The 18,271-nt window shown below is 42.8% G+C and overlaps 1 protein-coding gene across 2 annotated transcripts in view; it reads right to left on the bottom strand.

Moving 5' to 3' along the window:
- Positions 1 to 237: 237 nt before the first annotated feature.
- The window catches only part of itprid2 (ITPR interacting domain containing 2), a 38,645-nt gene continuing 20,611 nt past the window's right edge, over positions 238 to 18,271 (bottom strand). The window contains exons 11-23 of one of the 2 annotated variants that reach the window (XM_076747161.1): positions 13,299 to 13,406; positions 11,760 to 12,120; positions 11,014 to 11,233; positions 10,604 to 10,655; positions 8,911 to 8,993; positions 5,873 to 7,598; positions 5,691 to 5,797; positions 5,455 to 5,514; positions 5,037 to 5,161; positions 4,822 to 4,936; positions 4,588 to 4,653; positions 4,114 to 4,476; positions 238 to 3,744 (exon numbers count right to left, since the gene is read on the bottom strand). In XM_076747161.1, the coding sequence (XP_076603276.1) occupies positions 3,637 to 3,744; positions 4,114 to 4,476; positions 4,588 to 4,653; positions 4,822 to 4,936; positions 5,037 to 5,161; positions 5,455 to 5,514; positions 5,691 to 5,797; positions 5,873 to 7,598; positions 8,911 to 8,993; positions 10,604 to 10,655; positions 11,014 to 11,233; positions 11,760 to 12,120; positions 13,299 to 13,406 (3,494 nt within the window). In that variant the 3' untranslated portion in view covers positions 238 to 3,636. Of the gene's footprint in view, positions 3,745 to 4,113; positions 4,477 to 4,587; positions 4,654 to 4,821; positions 4,937 to 5,036; positions 5,162 to 5,454; positions 5,515 to 5,690; positions 7,599 to 8,910; positions 8,994 to 10,603; positions 10,656 to 11,013; positions 11,234 to 11,759; positions 12,121 to 13,298; positions 13,407 to 18,271 lie in introns of both variants that reach the window. The other variant, XM_076747160.1, reaches the window with a different exon arrangement.

Genomic DNA, 18,271 nt, shown 5'->3' with positions numbered 1-18,271 from the left:
GAGGAGTACAACTATAATATAGCATTAAGTTTAAGTATGCAAGTAAAGTAGAAGTACTTCAAAACTGTGATTAAGTACAGCACTTGAGTAAATGTTCTTTACTGTTTTCTTTACTGTTTTCCACCAGTGGCATCTTTCTTTATTCTTGTGTGTATGTCTAAGACTGGAAACAGGTGATCCACAAAACACACACACACACACACACACACGCAGTATAAGAAGTGAGGAAGCACTTACTTGTACTGAAAATAAATACATCTTTATTATTTTTATCTCTATAGAGTGATCCCTCCCCTGCATCACAAGACATCAATAAAAAATACACATCATCATTAACACACATCAACAGAAATTAATAAACACCAACAGTCAGACAGTGATGTGTAATTAGAAGTGTGTGAAGGATTCTTGATCAATAAAAAAGGCACATAGAGCCTCAGAGCACACAGTGAGTGTCGGTCCAAAACTCAGTTTGGGATCAGTGAGCTTGAAAAAAAAAAAGGTTTTCTAAAAACACAAAGTCAATATATGGTGCAGAGAATCAAAGGCCAAAGGTCCAGTTAATAATGAGGGATGATTTAGAGCGTTCACATTATTGAATGTTCACATTTAGCTCGGAACCATTAATAAGTGGACCTTTGAGCTGAGAATCGCTTCACCATATTGCTCCCAAAGATCACAAAGTCAGCACATTTTCTTCCAAAAGTTCACCTTTCAGCAGATAATTTCAATTCTAATGTGAGTCTGTGTGGACATTTTCATAATCATTGCTCCATGAAGATGGATTAAAGACTAAAAAGAGGTATTTAGGAGTGTGTTTGTGTTTATTGACAGGCCTATTTCCCAATCACACTCAGCTATGATGTGCTGAGTGCTTGTTTCACCTCAGCTTCTCCCACGTTTCGGATTTTTTGTCATCAATAACTGGCGGTAACCTGCGAGGGACCACACAGACACTACACACAGGCGAATGCTGAAGAGAACAGAAGCTCAGCAATTGGTCACTAGTATTTAAAAGTTCGGTGATCAATCTGTTTGGATCAGATTACATGTCAAGACGAAGAAAATCAAAGTTTCACTAAATAAAACCATCAGGCTGCAGATTAATTTGCATCAGTCAGTTTGTGCTGAAGTGGTGCAGGATGACTGATCACATCTGAAATGCTAGCAGTGATTTACTGATTTATTGACAATAATCTCAGTAATTGGTACGTATGTTCATATTATTGCACACAGACCTGTCATCAGACATTGTGAAGCTAACATGCTAATGCAAGTAACATGCTAATGCAGCTAGGGTTTATGCTACACTGTCCTCTCTCCCATCATGGCTAACCTCCTCCCTCTGACCACATCGTTATCAACATCATCATCACTGTCATGTGGCAACTTACTGAAACCTGCTGCTGCAGAGTAACCTTTGACCTCTGAGCCTGACCTCCCCACATCACACACTAACCTCATCACCTGCTCAGTAACAACCAGCACACACACAAAGCAAAACCTGTGCGGGTTAAAGGCACAAGAGTGGCACCAAGGGGAAACTGCTAGCCTAGCTCAATCAAGACAGAAAACATCTCACCTTACAACTCCAAAGCTGTCGGATATAAATGTCTCGTATCTTGTTTATTGAGCAGGTCTAGAAATAGGTGTCCTGAAAGAGGACATTTTGGTTTTAGCCATTAGCGTTGGAGCTACTTGTTGAGCATCTCAGAGGCCCTGTCCTATAGTCCTACTTACAGTCCAGTTCACCCCGAGTTTCTGATACATTTGCTGAAGCTTCCAGAGCTCGGATTCAATGAGAACTAAACTGCTCATCAGCTAAGACCTTTGAAAGCTCTTGTGTGAATGAACCTCTGGTAGACCAGGGCCTTTAGCCATAAAATTTAATTCAATCTTATTTTAAAATGATGAAAAAGTTAATTGTGATGCAAATGTGTTTGCATGGGGTCATGACTGTCATCCATGATGCAGCTGTCTGGTGAACTGACCAGCAGGGGGCAACATCACACCAGAGAAAACAGAAACTGACAGATTCAACAGTGAAGCAGGCCAGAGGAATACTCTACACAATGACAATGATGATGACGATGATGATGACGATGAGGATGAAGGAATGCTGACAGCTGCAGGATTACGATCCCTTAATTGTATCAAAAACCCTCAAAGGCCTCTTCGATCCTTTTACATTAAGGTGCATGTGAAATGTGCATGGAATGAGTAACTTCAGGCAGTAAAAGCTCAGTTTGACCCTCTGCACGCTCTTATTGAAGACTAAGGAATGTAACCCCATCATAAAAGGCATGAGAGCATGGATTAAAACATTATTAAGGCATTTACAGTATTGTTAAGGGAAGTTGGTCCTCCGTGTGTCACTCTGATAGCATGTTAAAGGCTCGATTCAGCCTTGTTACACTTCTCTCTACTGCTTTCTCCTTGCAGAGTTTTGGTTATATCTGTCAATGTTTTGAGATATCGATCTCTGACATTTCTGTCTCCATCCCAATGCCATGAAAGATGAAAAGAACTTCAGCTGTGGTGTATTTACATTATGTGACTACCTCTCGATGTGACAGTTTTCACTGTTAATGGCGGCGATATCAGCCTCACTGTTTACTGTTCACTCTCTTACAGGCGTATCAGAGCTTGACTAAGTAACTGCTAATGCTAACACAACATTTCCTACTGCTGCTGATTTACACTGAAAGCATTCACCTGGTCAAACACCAGGCGTTTAGGACACACAATGAATTTGTCAATTATGTCAGCATTGACTGCCATAGCTCATCAGAAATGTGTCTACAAATGAAGGCATGGTCATTTTTGACATCTGTCATTGCTGTGAGCAGCAAATCCAATTCACCTTCGCTGTATCGGCATGTGGGCAGAAATCTCACAGACAAAACTTGCAACTAAAAACCAGTAAGAAGAGAGGAAATATGGAAATATTTTCTTTTTCCTCATTTGGGTTTAATTTGTCAACAGTTTCTATTGATTGTTTCTATTTTACATTTAACCCTCATCACTGAATGAATTTTTCACAACAGTGTCCTAAATATATTTATCCACAGTTTGTTTTAAGTTAGAAGCCACTGAGTATTTATTATTACTGTTATCATCAGAACACGACTTCTGCTACTGTCCTGACCGGATCACGAGTAGTGGTGGTACTGGTAAAGTACTGTTAGGCGTACTAGATGTAGTACTAGTAGTATTAGTGGTAGTGGTAGTAGTTTTAGGGCTGGCTTTGTTAGGAAAAGGAAACAGGAGATGTGAGGGAGAGACAACACATCATCACTGATAGTTCACAGGGACAGGCTGTTCCACACTGGTGTTCCCAGCATGCATCACACCAGCACAATAGAACCAACCAGACAACGTCCTCATCACGCACTGCGTCCTGTCTGAGGCTGCGCCCTCCACATCTCGTTAATGAGCATGCTCGTTAACAGCAGTCGGCCCTCAGGTGTGGAGGGCGAGGGTCATCACGTGTGGGTGACGTGTACATTTCATCATCAGTGTTACAGACATACAGTGTTACTCAGCTATACAGTGTTGCAGACAGACAGTGTTGCTGCTCAGGCCGTGGTTACAAAGGATGAAGGTGAAAGGGGCGGTGCTCTGCTGTTGCCATGGCTACAGGTGTTGTTGCCTTCTGGGCAGCGGCGATTGCCGTGGCGACATGGTAGCCAGCAGCTCGCTGTAGATCTCCCGTCGGATCTCCTGCGCCACACTCTCTCGAATCTGGAAAATAACGGAGACAGAACTGGTTTAACGGTTCCTTTTTCCTTTTTCTTCATTCTCGGTATGAGCAGCAATGTAAAATGTAAAATGAGCTGATTTTGTCTAAAAGCTATGGCTAAACATATTTGTTGATGATCATATTTTTTCACGACAAAAAGAAACTTTGAAGAACAAAAACTAGGACAGAATGTGTTAAATAATTTACAATAATGTGAAAAATGGACAGTGTTTTCTCATTGGCTGTATTTGGACTTATTTTTCATCTGTGCACATAGTTTACATTAAACATTTACATGATGGCAGTAAGTGTAACAACCGAATCAGTAACATACCAGTAAATTTATTTTAAAAGTGCTGACAGCCTGTTACCTCTCTGATGAGCTGCTGCAGGTTCTCCACTCTGATTCCTCCTGCTACTTCCTCCACCTCTGATATTTCTCCTCCTCCGCCGCCGCCTCCTCCTCCTCCACCCCTCCCTCCTTCTCTGTCCCTCTCTCCCTCCTCCTCCTCCTCCCCCTCTTCCTCAGTGTGTGTGTTGGGTCGAGGAGGGGGGGCAGGGGTTATGTTAATTGACGCCCGGTACACGCCTTGTCTCTGCTCACGATCTCCACGATCTCCACCTTCTCCTCGGACTGGACTGGAGGATCGGGAGGAGGGGTTGGTGGAGGGCGCATGACCGCTATAGCTGATCTCTGATTGGAGGGTGAGCTGCTCTCTGAGGAGGTCTGACACCTGGACAGACACAAGGATAGAAAAGGAGAAAAGGCTGTACATTAAGACAATGTTGAGTATTATTAGCTTTGTGTAAAAAATGTGGGTGAGTGTTTATGTGTGTGTGCTGACCGGCTCCATGGCCCTCAGTGCAGAGGCAGTGGACAGACTGTCAATACTGCTGTCCCTATGGAGACCCTGAGCAAGAGAGGACAGGACTGAAAGCATTACTACAAGTTCACATCATGTCTGTTTAGCCTGAAATAACATATGACATGTTTTCACACAAGAAGTCGTGTGCATATACCCTGCAGTGTGGGTGGTGCGTTGTATGTCGTGTGTGTCTTGTGTGTTTTAGGTATATACCCTGTACTGTGTGTGATGTGTCAGCCCCATCAGTCTGTCTTCCAGCTGTTGTTCCAGCTCCTGCAGCTCCTCTCTGACTGCTGACCTTAAAGCCTGAAGATGTTCCATCTCCATCCTGCGCACACACACGCACGCACATGCAAAGGGTTTGTTTTGTACCATAGAATCACATATCATAACTGTGAAACATGTATCTGTTTGCTGTTATGAGTCACCTGTCAGCAGGGCTCAGGTGTTTGTAGACCAGAGCCTGCTGTCGGATGATTGACAGCTCCAGGTCCATCATCTGACTGCGGAACAAGTTTAAACTTCGCCTCTTATGCTGAAGCTCTGCCAAAGACTGAAAATAAACAGAGAGCAAGAGAAATGGATGAATGGAAACACCTACAATACATCACACTGCAAACTAACAGTTTGTAAATATTAGGTTATGCAAAGATGGTATGACAATTTTTATATGTATATGCAGAGGTGGGAAATATGTAAGTACGAGCAACACAGTCTTCACTGTCTCTCGTCAGTAATGACCCTGTCAGTCAACATATCTTCCTTCATTGTGTTATTGAAGTCCAGTAAAAGCCATAAATGGAAGCTGAAGAAGGAAACTGAAGGATTGATAAGGGATGACAGTACCTGGTGGCTGGGCAGAGCTGCTCTGTGCTCACTGAATACGTCCGGAGTGTTGGCTTGGTTCTAGATGGAGAAGAAAGAGATGTCAGGAGAGGAACTGGAACACAACAAGCTGCCAAAATATATATTTCTTCAACGCTTAAGAATATATGGAAACTCATGAGACCACATATCAAGACAATGAAAATAAACTGCTTAAGTAATAAGAGCTTAAGAGACTGGGACTGAAGAGGACTAACCTGGCTCAGACTCTGAACCGTTCCTTTGATGTCATGCAGAACTTTCCTCAGCTGCATCTCAGTAGTGGACGGAGCAGGGGGAGTGTGCCCCTGGTGGAGGCCCTGACCTGGGCTGAGGGTTGAGGACAGGCTTGGGAAGAAGCTTGGAGCAGGAGGAGTGAGCCCCGGGTGGAGGCCCTGACCTGGGCTGAGGGTTGAGGACAGGCCTGGGAGGAAGCCTGGAGCAGAAGGAGCGAGCCCCGGGTGGAGGTTGTGCTCTGGAGCCAACGGCTGACACTGGGTGACGGGGTGGGGGGATGCTAGGTGTGGGTTCATGTTGTACCCATGGAAACCGAGGTAGGGTGAAGCAAACTGTGGGCCGTGAGGAGTGGCATGGTAAGGTGACTGATGACTATTTAGATGGTTGTAGCCCTGGTAGTGCATTAATGGAGCTCCGGGATGCAGGTTTCCCGGACTGGCGGCGGAAGGTGAGGGCTGATGTAAGTTGAAGAGGCTGCCGTGCTGGGGGACTGTGGGAGTTGTAGGCTGGTGGAGACTGGTTAGACTAGAATGGTGAATCAAGGAGGGATTGTGTTGAAGGAGGTTAGGAAGACTGGTGTATGGATGGAGAGGGGAGGGACACTGCAGAGGAGGATACATAGTGTAAGGGTACGGGCTGGGGTTACGACCGGGACTAGGACTGGGACTTGGGTTTAAGCACTGAGCTGTGTGGTTAGGATTAGGGTTAGGATAAGGGAACATCATCTGCCCTGGATGCCAACTTTGCTGGTTCTGGTTGCCGCTCATGTTCTGTTGGAACTGGCCCAGCTGCTGCTGACTGGAGGAGAGATCAGGAACGCTCTGGGTGCTCCATGAGTGGGCATGGCCTCCTGGTGACCAATCAGGAGGAGGGCTAGAGCTCTGCAGGGAATACGATGAGCGCATCAGGTATCGTGGGATGGGTTTAGGTTGGATGGGAGCTTCTGTGGGAAGCCTTGGTTTGTTGTTAGAGTCAGGCAAGGAGGCAGGGTTTATGATCAAAGTTGACAGACAGTTGGTTTGTCCTTCCTCCTCGTCCTTCTCCTCCTCCGCCTCCTCTTCCTTGTCCCCTCCATCCTCCTGGGTGTATTTGAAGGAGAACCTGGGCTGGGAGCAGGAAGCCTGGCCTCGTCCAAACTGGATTCTGACAGAAGACACGACCCTGGACGGCGAGAGGAGCGAGGTGGGCAGTGAGGAGGACCTTTGCAGGGGGACACCTCGTCGTCCCCGTCCTCGTCCTCTCCCTGGGATTTGGGGCGTATTGCCAGACTGGGGATCAGCCAACTTCCATTCCCTGGTCAGTTGGTTCTGTTTGGCTCGTTTCAGAGCGCTGAGAACTGGAGAAGATGGAGCAGGGGGGCGAAGTGAACCAGAAACACACAACAATTCATGTTCTTGGGTCCCATCCTTAACATCCACTCCCCCTGTTGGTGGTTTTGTGTCTGTGGGGGTTTCGGTCTGGTTCTGAGTGTGCTGTGGTTCTTGATCCGAAGCAGACTGATTCTGGGTGTGTTCTAACTCTGGTTGTGGTTCTTGTTCTGCAGCAGACACACTCTGGGTAATCTCTGGTTCTGGTTCTGGATCAGTCCGGTCTCCACTGCCAACTCGCTCCTCATCCTGGGTCTTATCCTGCATTCCCACTGGTCTGTTCAAGGGGAGCTGGTGGGCTGTGTACTGAGGAATGTGCTCCAAGCTCCCATCATGCTCGTCATCTCCCCTGGAACCATTCCTCCCATCAGCCCCAGCAGCACCATCAGGTCCCACCTCTTTCTCTGTGCCATCTGGTAGAGTGAAAGCTGGTTGATCCAGCGCAAGGGGCGTGGCCACATCTTGTGAAGGGTGTGATGTCACAGTGGTCTCACTGTCGCAGCTGTCACTACTATCCTGCACCTAATTACAATTAATCAACAATTTATTACCAATGCTAGAGCAAATACTCAGGTCCTTATATTAAGTAAAAGTACCAATAAAACAACAGAAATCCTGCATTCAAACTCCCACTTCAGTCAAAACATATATTATCTGCAAAGTGTATTTTAAGTACCAAAGTAAATGCACTTATTTTGTAGAAAAAGGGTCAATGTGATTGATATAAGTAGGCAGTTACTTATGTATGAATATGTGAGTGGCATTTTAGTGCTGTAGGCAGTCGAGGTGGAGCTGGTTTTAACTGTTTTATATTCAGTTTCAAGATTTAGTCCAGTGGTTCCCCACCTAAGGGTCCAAGACCAACCAACAGGTCAATGGGTCTTTGTAACTATCTGCTTATTCTGAATTTGATGCAGCAACTAAAGACTGGGAAAGATGTGGAATGCTCCAAAAACACCTGTCTGGAACATTCCACAGGTAAACAGGTTCATTGGTAACAGGTGATAGTATCATGATTGTGTGTGAAAGGAGCATCCTGGAAAGACTCAGTCGTTCACAAGCATGGATGGAGTGAGGATCACCATTTTGTGAACACAAGATTGTATGAAAGATATTACTACATGAGCTCATGAACATTTTGTAAAACTATTGTGTGTAAACATGTTGTATGCTGCTATTTATGCTTCACACTGCATCCCAACTTTTCTGGAACTGAGGTTGTATCTTAAACCATTATTTAAATGTAAACGTCTGAGGAGTTTACTGCTCACAAGACATACCATGGGCCCACTGCTTTTTTGCAGGAGGTAAAAGCCAAAAAGGTTAGGAACCACTGCCTGAATCTTTAACAATGCAGAGTATTTGATAATCTTGTCACATGGATTCATTTAAAACATGGAGGGGATTTAAACGCAGGTCCTTTTTGTTTAAGAGTAAATATCGACCCCACCAGATGTTACGTACATCACTGTATGTGCTTTGATTCTACATCATCGAATCTGATGTGTATCTGAAAGCTTTCATTAGCTGAACAATTCTTTTTGTAGAGATATGGGAGTCTGCAGCAGCTAACGTGACTCTCAATGTTTTGTTGTTTTTTTTCAAAGAGATAAATGTTTTACATTGCCTTACAAGGTTTCACTACACACCATGCAGTCTTTTTCTAGTTCACATGTGATTAATCTGCTGGGATGTTTTCCCTCCTGGTGAAATAAGGCTCTGACTGGGATCATATGAGTCACTTCAAACAACTTAAAGGTGAAGGTTGGTGATCTAAAATGAGATACAGGAGGAAATGACATCAAACAAAACAAAACAAAACACACAAACAGACCTTGAGGTAGCTGCTGGAGTCGGCGGATGGCTCCTCAGCAAAACCACTGCTGTCTGACTGCTGACTGACTGTCCTCAACAGGTCTGACAGGGACACAGACATTATGATTATTGCAGTACCCCCTCTGTCCAGCTAGTGGCAGAGTACAATCATTTATACAGAGCATTATGCATAAGCATATAGACACAGGACAGTCTGTCCTCACTGAGTGAAGACACAAGCAGAAACAGGCTTGCATATATGCACAAATGCTGCTGTATTATGAGTTGCAAATTCAGTTCAGACTGAATGGAAAGTGATGTGGCTTTTATGCAGACAAAGTCAATGGCGTGATCACATGCATATGTGCATTTTATCTGTAATCCTGGAAGTCAGGGATCTAGAAGAGAAAGTAAAGGAAAGATCTTCTCCTCCACAGATACTCATCCACCGCAGTAAATGCAAAAAATTTAGCCCCTCATGTGCATAAAGTTTTCAACTTTTCCACTGTTTCAACTTTATGCAAATCAAGTTTTTCACATCGCTGGTCAGCTCGCATCCCACAGAAAATGAAGAGAGGCGACCTTCATCCCACACCGCGCTCAGTGGGTCTTTGCCTTCACAGTTTCTTTTAAAGTCCCTTTATTGTTTATAAAGCCTTACATAACCTAGCACAGTCACATATAAGCAACGGCCTTTCATTTTATGCTCCAACAAGAACTCTCAGACGCTCCAGTGCCTTTCTTTTAGAAGCTCCTAATGTTTCCCACAAGAAATTTGTTAAGGCGACTGTGGAATATCCTCCCTCTGGACCATGGAAAAGTAAACTCCCTCGGTATTGTTGAAAAGAAATTCATTCTTTGAATGTGTCTTTTAATTTAAAATTTTTAATTTTGGTTCTTGTTTTCAGTTTAGCTTTTTGCTTGTTGGTTTTATTGCTGTTGTTCTTATGATTCACTGAACAATATAAATTGAACACATAACATGAATATGTTGACTTCTCATGGAATAATCACATTTTCTGACATTTTATACATGAAACAATGAATGGATTACTAAAGAAGAGAAATGTCTATTGACAACTAAGATAATCATTGGTCTTGGTAACCATTGAAATCTAACTCTGAAAAAATTTTCATCCATCACAGTGAATGAATGAAATCAATACCGCTTTATCATTATTATTAACTAATTTCATGAAGTCATGGTGAAGGTTATAGCTGGTTCCCAGTGCGTTACAAAGGATAGGCTGACAATCACTGCAGGTAGCTAGCAAACACTATGTTAATAACCTTAAGTTATCCACAGTGTGAGGTTTTGAAATCATTAACATTAAAACTCAAATTAGCTTCCATCTCATCAGGGATAACCAGCAGCATGAAAAGGCAGGGTTAACCCAACCCTCTCTCTACATGGCTATGGGTGTAACACTGTCACCGACTGTCGTTTAGACTCATGGAGAATACGTTTAAAAGTCTGGGTCTGTGACTGCAGCCGCTCGAGCTGCAGGGGTTGTACAGAGCGATGTCTCTCAGTCAACACAGATGTAAACAATGCTCATTTCAAAATGTTAATAAAAATGAGGAAGGAAATGCATTCATCACATTGGTTATATCTCAAGGATTCACACAATGTATCTTAGTGGACAACACTGAATGTAACTTTTCTTTGTTTACAAGAAAACTCCACAGGGCAGAGGTTAAGCTGGACTCACCGATGGCTCTAGAAGTTCTGTTTGGCAGAGCCTCATCTTCGTTACTCTGAATCTGAATGACAAACAGCAGATCGAATTTTAAGACAAAGAAGGAACAAAAGAACAATTCTCCTGCTGTCTATATGTTGGCAGCTAATAAATGATAACCATAAAGATTAATCAAGGCCACAGTTTTCAACTTTGTGGTTTGAATAAAGGCATACTGAACTAGCCTCCGCCAAGATGATCCACCCTGCAGATCATCACAAGCTCCTGATCCAGTCAGAAATGACTAGAAAGGCCACTGTGACCCAGGAGAACATTAAGCTTCCTCTGTGTGGGAGGAGGGTGGAGAAGCCTGTGTTGGAAGAGTCCTGACATCAGCAAATACAAGTATAAAGGACCCAAGAGAATCCAGGAGACAGCCATACCTCCTCCATGTCGAAAGAGTCTGCGTTTTCAGTGCGAAGCTGGGCCAGTTGGAGCGGGGCCAGGGTGGGAGGGGCTTTCTCTGGGGTTGAGGTCAGGTTCTCCTTCCCCTCCTCTTTGACCACCTGAGTTTCCGCACTTGTCCTCTGATTGATTGAATGAATGTCAGCTGTCAGCTGGAGCTCTCCATTGGAGCTTGGTCTGGTGCTGCTCTGTTCAGGGCTGATAGGAGGTGAGATGTTATGATGCAGTCACTTCCCATTCACTTCTATGTGGATGTTTTACGTCACTGCATTTCTCTAACAGCTTGCGAGTAACTAGTTACTTCACAAGTTAAGATTTTATTAGGTTCAAACATTAAAAAACAATGTACTGCTGAAAATGTAACCAGTGGTTTCAACCCTTATCAAAAGGCCCAAAGGGAACAACTTAACCAGCTTATCATGAAAAGATTCACTGAAAAGTTCCACCCAAAAAAGAAATGGTTAAAACTAGCTTCGTATCAGCCTACTACACACTGATGCATCAGTGCTAAGAATGTAATGATTAATTAATAATATAGTATATTTGTCAGAGGGGCAAGTTTTCTACACAATAACAAACTTTAATTTATTTCTTAACAACATTTTGCTGATGATACTTCTGATTTTTAAGTTGGATTTTCAATGAAGGACTTCTACTTGTATTGCTTTCATACTGCAAGCTGGTTTAATGATTAGCTAGCTTGCATCAGCTACTGTAACTGTACCTGTCATCTGTTTCTCCATCCCCGTTGGATTCCTCAGTAACCGTTGCCAGGGAACGGCTGTCTTTCTTGCGGTTGTGTTTCTGGTTGACTGCCTCCGCCTGGCGGTCAGGGTCAAGAGTGCAGCCATCCTGTTCTGCACCGGTGTGCGTGTGACCGTTGGTGTTTGTGTGATCAGGGGGGGTGTGTCCATTCAGTTGTGTGTGCTGGTTAGGCGTGTGTGCTTCAGGCGACTCAGAGGCGGCCGCATGCAGGTTGTGTCTGCTGATGGTTTTCTTGAGGAGCTTGGCGACGTTCAGAGCCGAGTTGCTCTTCTTCAGCATAGGAGAAGGCTCACCTCCCCCTCCTTCTCCCACTTCTCCCCCTGAGAGGGACAGAGGACGAACAGATCAGAATAAAACACACTCAGGCAATCAGTCAAATGTAGGGCTAATCCACTGTGAACATTAACTGAGCAACTCATTTTCTGTCCACGGTGAACACAAAATGCTGTTCCATCATCAATTAAAGCTGAGATGTGATGTGGAAACCTGAAGCCTCCAGTGCACAAACACCGAGAATTGACTTTTCAGCGAAAAATAATTACATAATCACAAATGTGGGAGAAGGAGGAGATGTGATTTGAAGGATTTTAACAAGATAATTGAACGTTTTTGTGGAATAAAAGTATCAGACACAAATTATTGTTCAAGTAAAGTATTTTTCTATACATCTTAAAACATGCCTGGAGGGATTGATAAAGTCTCTATGAGACAAAACTTAAATGTACAGAGTTTTCTTTGATTCAAAACTGACGCAAAGTAAAGGCCTTTACACATCAGGGACACAATGAAAAAAACACATTTTTTTGCCAAATGCTCACACGCCAATACGTCATATCTAAACTATTCAGCAGTATTCGGCAGCGATGCAAATCTGTGACAGTTGAGGTTCAATAAAATGTTCATGTCTGCTCATTCTTCAGACAAAACAATAGATTCAACATCATTCAGCGATTTTGTGCTGTCCCTCTTCACTCAACAAGAGGAGATTTTAGGTTCATCCCATTTGTGGCTTGAGAGTGAGAGGAGCACCACGTCCACATCACAGAACACAGAGACAGAGACAGACAGAAGACGACAGGAGAGACGAGGGAAAGGGAAAACAGAAGAAACATAAGGAATAACTGCTAATAACTCATGTCGTTTCTCATATAATTCGGGGTGATGAGAAACACAAACAACCAACGGGTCAGCAATTGTCATTAGGACTTGTGTCCTGACGTTTCTTCCACATGATGTGAAAGGCTGATGCCTGTACTCAAAAAAAAAAAAAAAAAAAATTATGTCTTTTTTGGCATGTAACGACAACTTTCATGTCTATATATATATATATATATATATATATACACACACACACACACACACACACACACACACACACACACATGCAAATTAATCGTATGGGGGGGAAAAAAGGCCCCCGGAGTGCTCTGTGGTTCTCTTAAAATCCAAATTAGAGAAAAGCTGTCCTTCAGTGGATTTGGTGCGGTTGCATGGTTACCTTGGTCCCTGGAGCTGATGCGTTGGACAGGCTGTCCAGACACCTGACTGTAGAGCTGGAAGAACTCGTTAGCAACTGTGGTCAAGACCTCGATCTGTCTGAAACGACCTGAGGGAGACAGAAACAAAACCAAAGTCAGCGGTCAGTAACAGAAAGGTCCAACAGATAAAAACAAAATGCAAACAGAACACAAGTACATGCATAGATGGCAATGTCAACACAAAGACACAGCCAGAAATCAGAAGGCACTCTGTCACACCCACAGCTGGAACAGACCAATCAGCATCATCGTTTGAGCCAACTCTAGTGAGGCAGAACCTCCGTCCTGATGGAAGCAAATGAAATTTCCTGTGAAAATTTAATATTGAGTGCCCTGTTCCTTTAAGTGTAATAACTGTCAGTCGGTAAATCAGGAGGCAAAATAGTCTGAACATGAACGCGTCAACATGTAGCAGCGAGGCAGCGCTCCTCCTCGCCCGAGCCAGTTCAAATATCCTTTTCCTGGTCTCTGAGTTTGTTTTTAAAGCACTCCCCCAAAAACATCCCTCTTACAAGGTCATCCAGTCTCATCTTCAGCCTTTTGAAGATGAAATCTTATTTTTCTTCAAAACAGAACAAACTCCACCCGTGAAGCTCCAGCACAGTTTGTCCTGTTTAAAGAAGCTTCAAGAAGCGGCATGAGCGACTTCAAAAAGGACCCTCTGTATAATGATTAATGCACTATAATGATTGTGATAGTATATTTTTTTGACTCACTCACTTCATAGTGTCCTCAAAGCCGTCCCCAATAGAACAAAAAAAGTCATACAATCTTATACCTGTCAAAATGAGCAGTATAATCATATTATCCATCCCACTGGCAGATTTCAAGCTCAATCCAAACGCCCACCAGATGCCTTAAACCCTGAACCGTCACGGACTTACAGTCCGAAAAAGTTGTGACACTGTGTAAAACATACACAAACTGAATGTAATGATTTGCAAACAAACTGCGTTTAGTGCCAGCAGTTTTACGAAGTGTTTCTGAGCTCATGTATTAATCTCCTTTATACAATCATGTGTTCACGAAGTGGTGAACCTCTCTCCATCCTCGCTTGTGAACAACTGAGTCTTTCCAGGATGCTCCTTTCATACCCAGTCATGATACTATCACCTGTTACCAATCAACCTGTTTACCTGTGGAATGTTCCAAACAGGTGTTTTTGGAGCATTCCACATCTTTCCCAGTCTGTTGTTGCTCCTGTCCCAACTGGTTTGAAATGTGATGCTGCATCAAATTCAGAATAAGCAGATATTAAGAAAAATCAATTAAATGGTTGCGATGGAGCTGATCTGACAGCGGAACGGCCTTGAGACTTAGCGGGAGGGTACCTCAAAGTCTCTGAGTCTGTGATTGTTGGACCTTACCTTTGTTTTACAAAAATAAGAGTTAGGCATTCGAAAACTATGTGCAGAAAAAGACTGATTAGCAAAAAGCTTCATGTTGGGAGTGAACACAGATGTAAGAGCCACTCCTCCCATCATCCTCTTTCTTCTTCTCATTTCTTCATCTTCTGTGGCTTATCAACTTATGTAAGTCGAGCTGTCAGTCTCATCTGTAACAGGATGATGACTTGCATACATGCCTTCCTTCCGTACTTGTCCCTCCACCCCTCCATCTCTCCATCCCTTGCTCTCTAAATACTTGTCAGTCTGTTATGAAACACTGACTTCTGTCTTTTGTCCGTTGTTCTGTGAAAACCACACAACTCATTCTGATGTCATTACCTGAAATACAGCCTGCTCTCGCTTATGCTCTCATCTCTGACCCCATCCTGACCTCTAACTACTAAGGAACAGACTGGTGGTTGTCAAATTTCATTGGTTGCATTCAGTTACATCACTGTTGCCATGTAAAAATCTCCCGGCTCCAATTTGGGTGATTTTGAACCTCATTAAATCTTAGATGAAAGACCAAAGTGTCTTCTCTGGTTGGAAGAAGAAAACTACTGTAATTACTGCTGCAGTAAGTTTATCCTTGCTGTTGCACTTCAGTGAATTTTTGTAAACACTGACAGATGCCATTGAGCATGAACGTTAGGCTACAGAGAAGGCCAATTTGCAGTCGGAGCAGCAGCAACTGTGACGCACAGCTCACTGAGGCAATGAAGGTACTCGAAAACACCTCACTGCTACAAGCTGTGTCAAAAATCAGTCGTTCTCAGTCGAATCTGAACACACAGACATGATGCACATATGTTCAGATTCAGTGTGACTTACACTTTGACCTGATTGTAACTGGACTGTATTTGTATTTGCTCTGCATTCTGCATTCACCCATTTGCACACACATTCATTTCGAGTGTTACCCATTCGAACACACTCACCCCAATGGCACAGCATCGGGGGCAATTTAGGGGTTCAGTATCTTGTCCAAGGATACCTGGGGATTGAACTACCCGCCTTGATAGGTGGACAACCACTCAGCCTCCTGAGCCACAGCAACCCATGTAGCTCATATCATTATCTTTGTTGTCGGTCATGAAAAAACTGCCTATAAATTCAACCAGAAATCTGATAAAAAAGACCCTCCTTACAGCTGCAGAACTTGCCTGAGAATCATCACGTTTTCTTCAGTGTGAACATTTAGATTTGATTAGATTCAGCTTTATTGTCATCATCAGAGTGCAGCACATAGACAACAAAAGTTTAGCATCTAACTAGAAGTGCAAACAGTCAAAATATCCTAAATATAAATACATACAGGTAGTGCAATTGGCATGAGGTATAAGAAGTATGAGGTAGGTGCAAGTAGTGTAGGTAATTACAACAAGGAAGGCATTTAGTAAAAGTTGTCTGTAAATCCATGGGAAAATTTCAGACAGGAGCTGAATAACACCTTATTCAACATACTTTCCACGGTGCCAATTCAAGATGTTGCCCACAGCGGAACTAATCTATGGCAACTATGTAGCTTCTGAGCTTCTTTTAGCTTTTTAGCTGTATGGCTCATTAACCTTGTTTCCAGCAGCAGGCAGCTCTGATGAACCCGCTGTGCGCTCCATGCTCAGTATCAAACAGCAGACAGACAAAGCTGGAGACTAACGGGTGCAGAAAGTGGAACATTTAGCAGCTAAGGAGCCAGATATTTGTGTCAGGAGACCAAACTGGAGATAATGAATGTTAACATTCTTCAGACAGACATAAAGACAACTCCAAAGGGATGATTATGTTTCTCTAGGTCTATTGGATGTGCAAGTAAGCAGTTATTTGTTATGCTGCCAAAAAGTGGCCAAAAAAACAAAACAAAACAAAACAAAAAGTTATGAATATATCTTTAAAAGAAGCTGCAAATATTCTGAAAGAAGCTACGAATGAATAAGAAAACCTTCAAATTAAAAGCATATGATAACCAAATGAATGTGTCCAAGCTACAGACCAGCCAGTCATCCAGCTCAGTTATTTCAGTCACATCTGGACATGAATACAGAACACGAACCTCGTATTTCAGCAGCCGCCTATGATGATAGTAATACTGTGTGGGTCTGTTTCCTGCTGACTGCTGACTCGGCACTAATGCTCATTCTGAGGATCCTAAAACAGGAAGTGAGGAATAAGAGAAAACGACACGTCCTCCCTCTTTTTTCTCTCTTCTTCCCAAGAGATTCTTTCTGATGGTGAGAACAGAGCTTACATAACAAACAACAACACACACACACGTGTCTGGGATCCAGGGAACCGATGGAACAGTATGAGAATGTTCTGGAAAAGAAGAAAGCTTCCAGGAACCACAGACAGACCAGAGACTGTTAAAGGAGCAGTTCACTTAAATCAACAGATTCAGCTATCGTCCGAGCCACCGCAGCTTCTCCTAAAGTTACACCAAATATTCACTCCACCAGGTTCCGCTGCTCAAGCGCGGAGCCTTAGACACTGTATTAATGTCAGCATGCATCAAAAGAAGTGCTTGTCAGTTTGCCAAACAGCATCTCGAAGCTCATCCCTTGACACTTTCTAGAGGTAGGATTGGGCTGCATCCAATTCCTATAACTCCTACACATCTCCTATCATTCCTATAACATTCCAAAACAGACAATTCAACATTAATACTGTTCATCAATACTGTTTATTGTTTAGAATTATTTATCATCTGCAACCTGCACATATTTCTTCTGGTATATAGTTTGTAGCGCTGGCTCACTCTCTCTCTTAAGAACTGCAGTTAATACATGTTTATGTACTTAGTTACATTGTATTTTTATTGTATTATTATAGTATTATATAACATATCTTATATATTATAATACATGTATATACCTATGTATTTAGATATACTTAATTATATTTTTAACAACTGCTATTATCCTATGTTTATATACTTTGTTATATTTTAAGAATTGCTGTTATTTCATGTTTATATGCTCAGTTATATTTTTTGAGAACATTCTTTTTCTCTTAGATTTATTCTTCTATTTCAAAAACTGTGATCAATAAAGTCTAAGTCTTCACACCCACTTTATGCAGTGATGGAGGTGCATTGAGGTGAGAAGGTAATCAGGGATTAAACGTCTCTCTCAAATTCTTTTCACTTTCATCCCTTTTCATTATACAACCAAGTGCAACACTGAGAATTACCTCTGGGAGAGACTTGAAAGATTATCACGTCTCATCCCTCTCTGTGACCAACCCTACCTTCAAGGCTGGCCGTTCTGAACATCTATTAACCCCTCTGCCCTCAAGTGTGGCTGAATGCTACCCAATTCCTTTTGAGCATAGTGACACCTTTAGTAATATACACTGTACATTAGTAACAAAGCTGCATCCAATTAGAGAGCTCTGCGATGTCAGAAGCTAACCTAACAAGCCACTGTTAAAGAAAACCAAACAATGCAGGTGAAACCCGGTGCAGTCTACAGGTGCTTCAAACCCGACCTGTTTAGTTCAACTGTCAATCACACTGTGTGCAAAAACTAAACCAAACTACTTTTAAATCC

Source organism: Chaetodon auriga, chromosome 13 (assembly GCF_051107435.1).
Source record: "Chaetodon auriga isolate fChaAug3 chromosome 13, fChaAug3.hap1, whole genome shotgun sequence".
Taxonomy (NCBI): domain Eukaryota; kingdom Metazoa; phylum Chordata; class Actinopteri; order Chaetodontiformes; family Chaetodontidae; genus Chaetodon; species Chaetodon auriga.
Note: the sequence above shows the minus strand (reverse complement) of the source record. Positions and strands in the feature narration are given on the sequence as shown.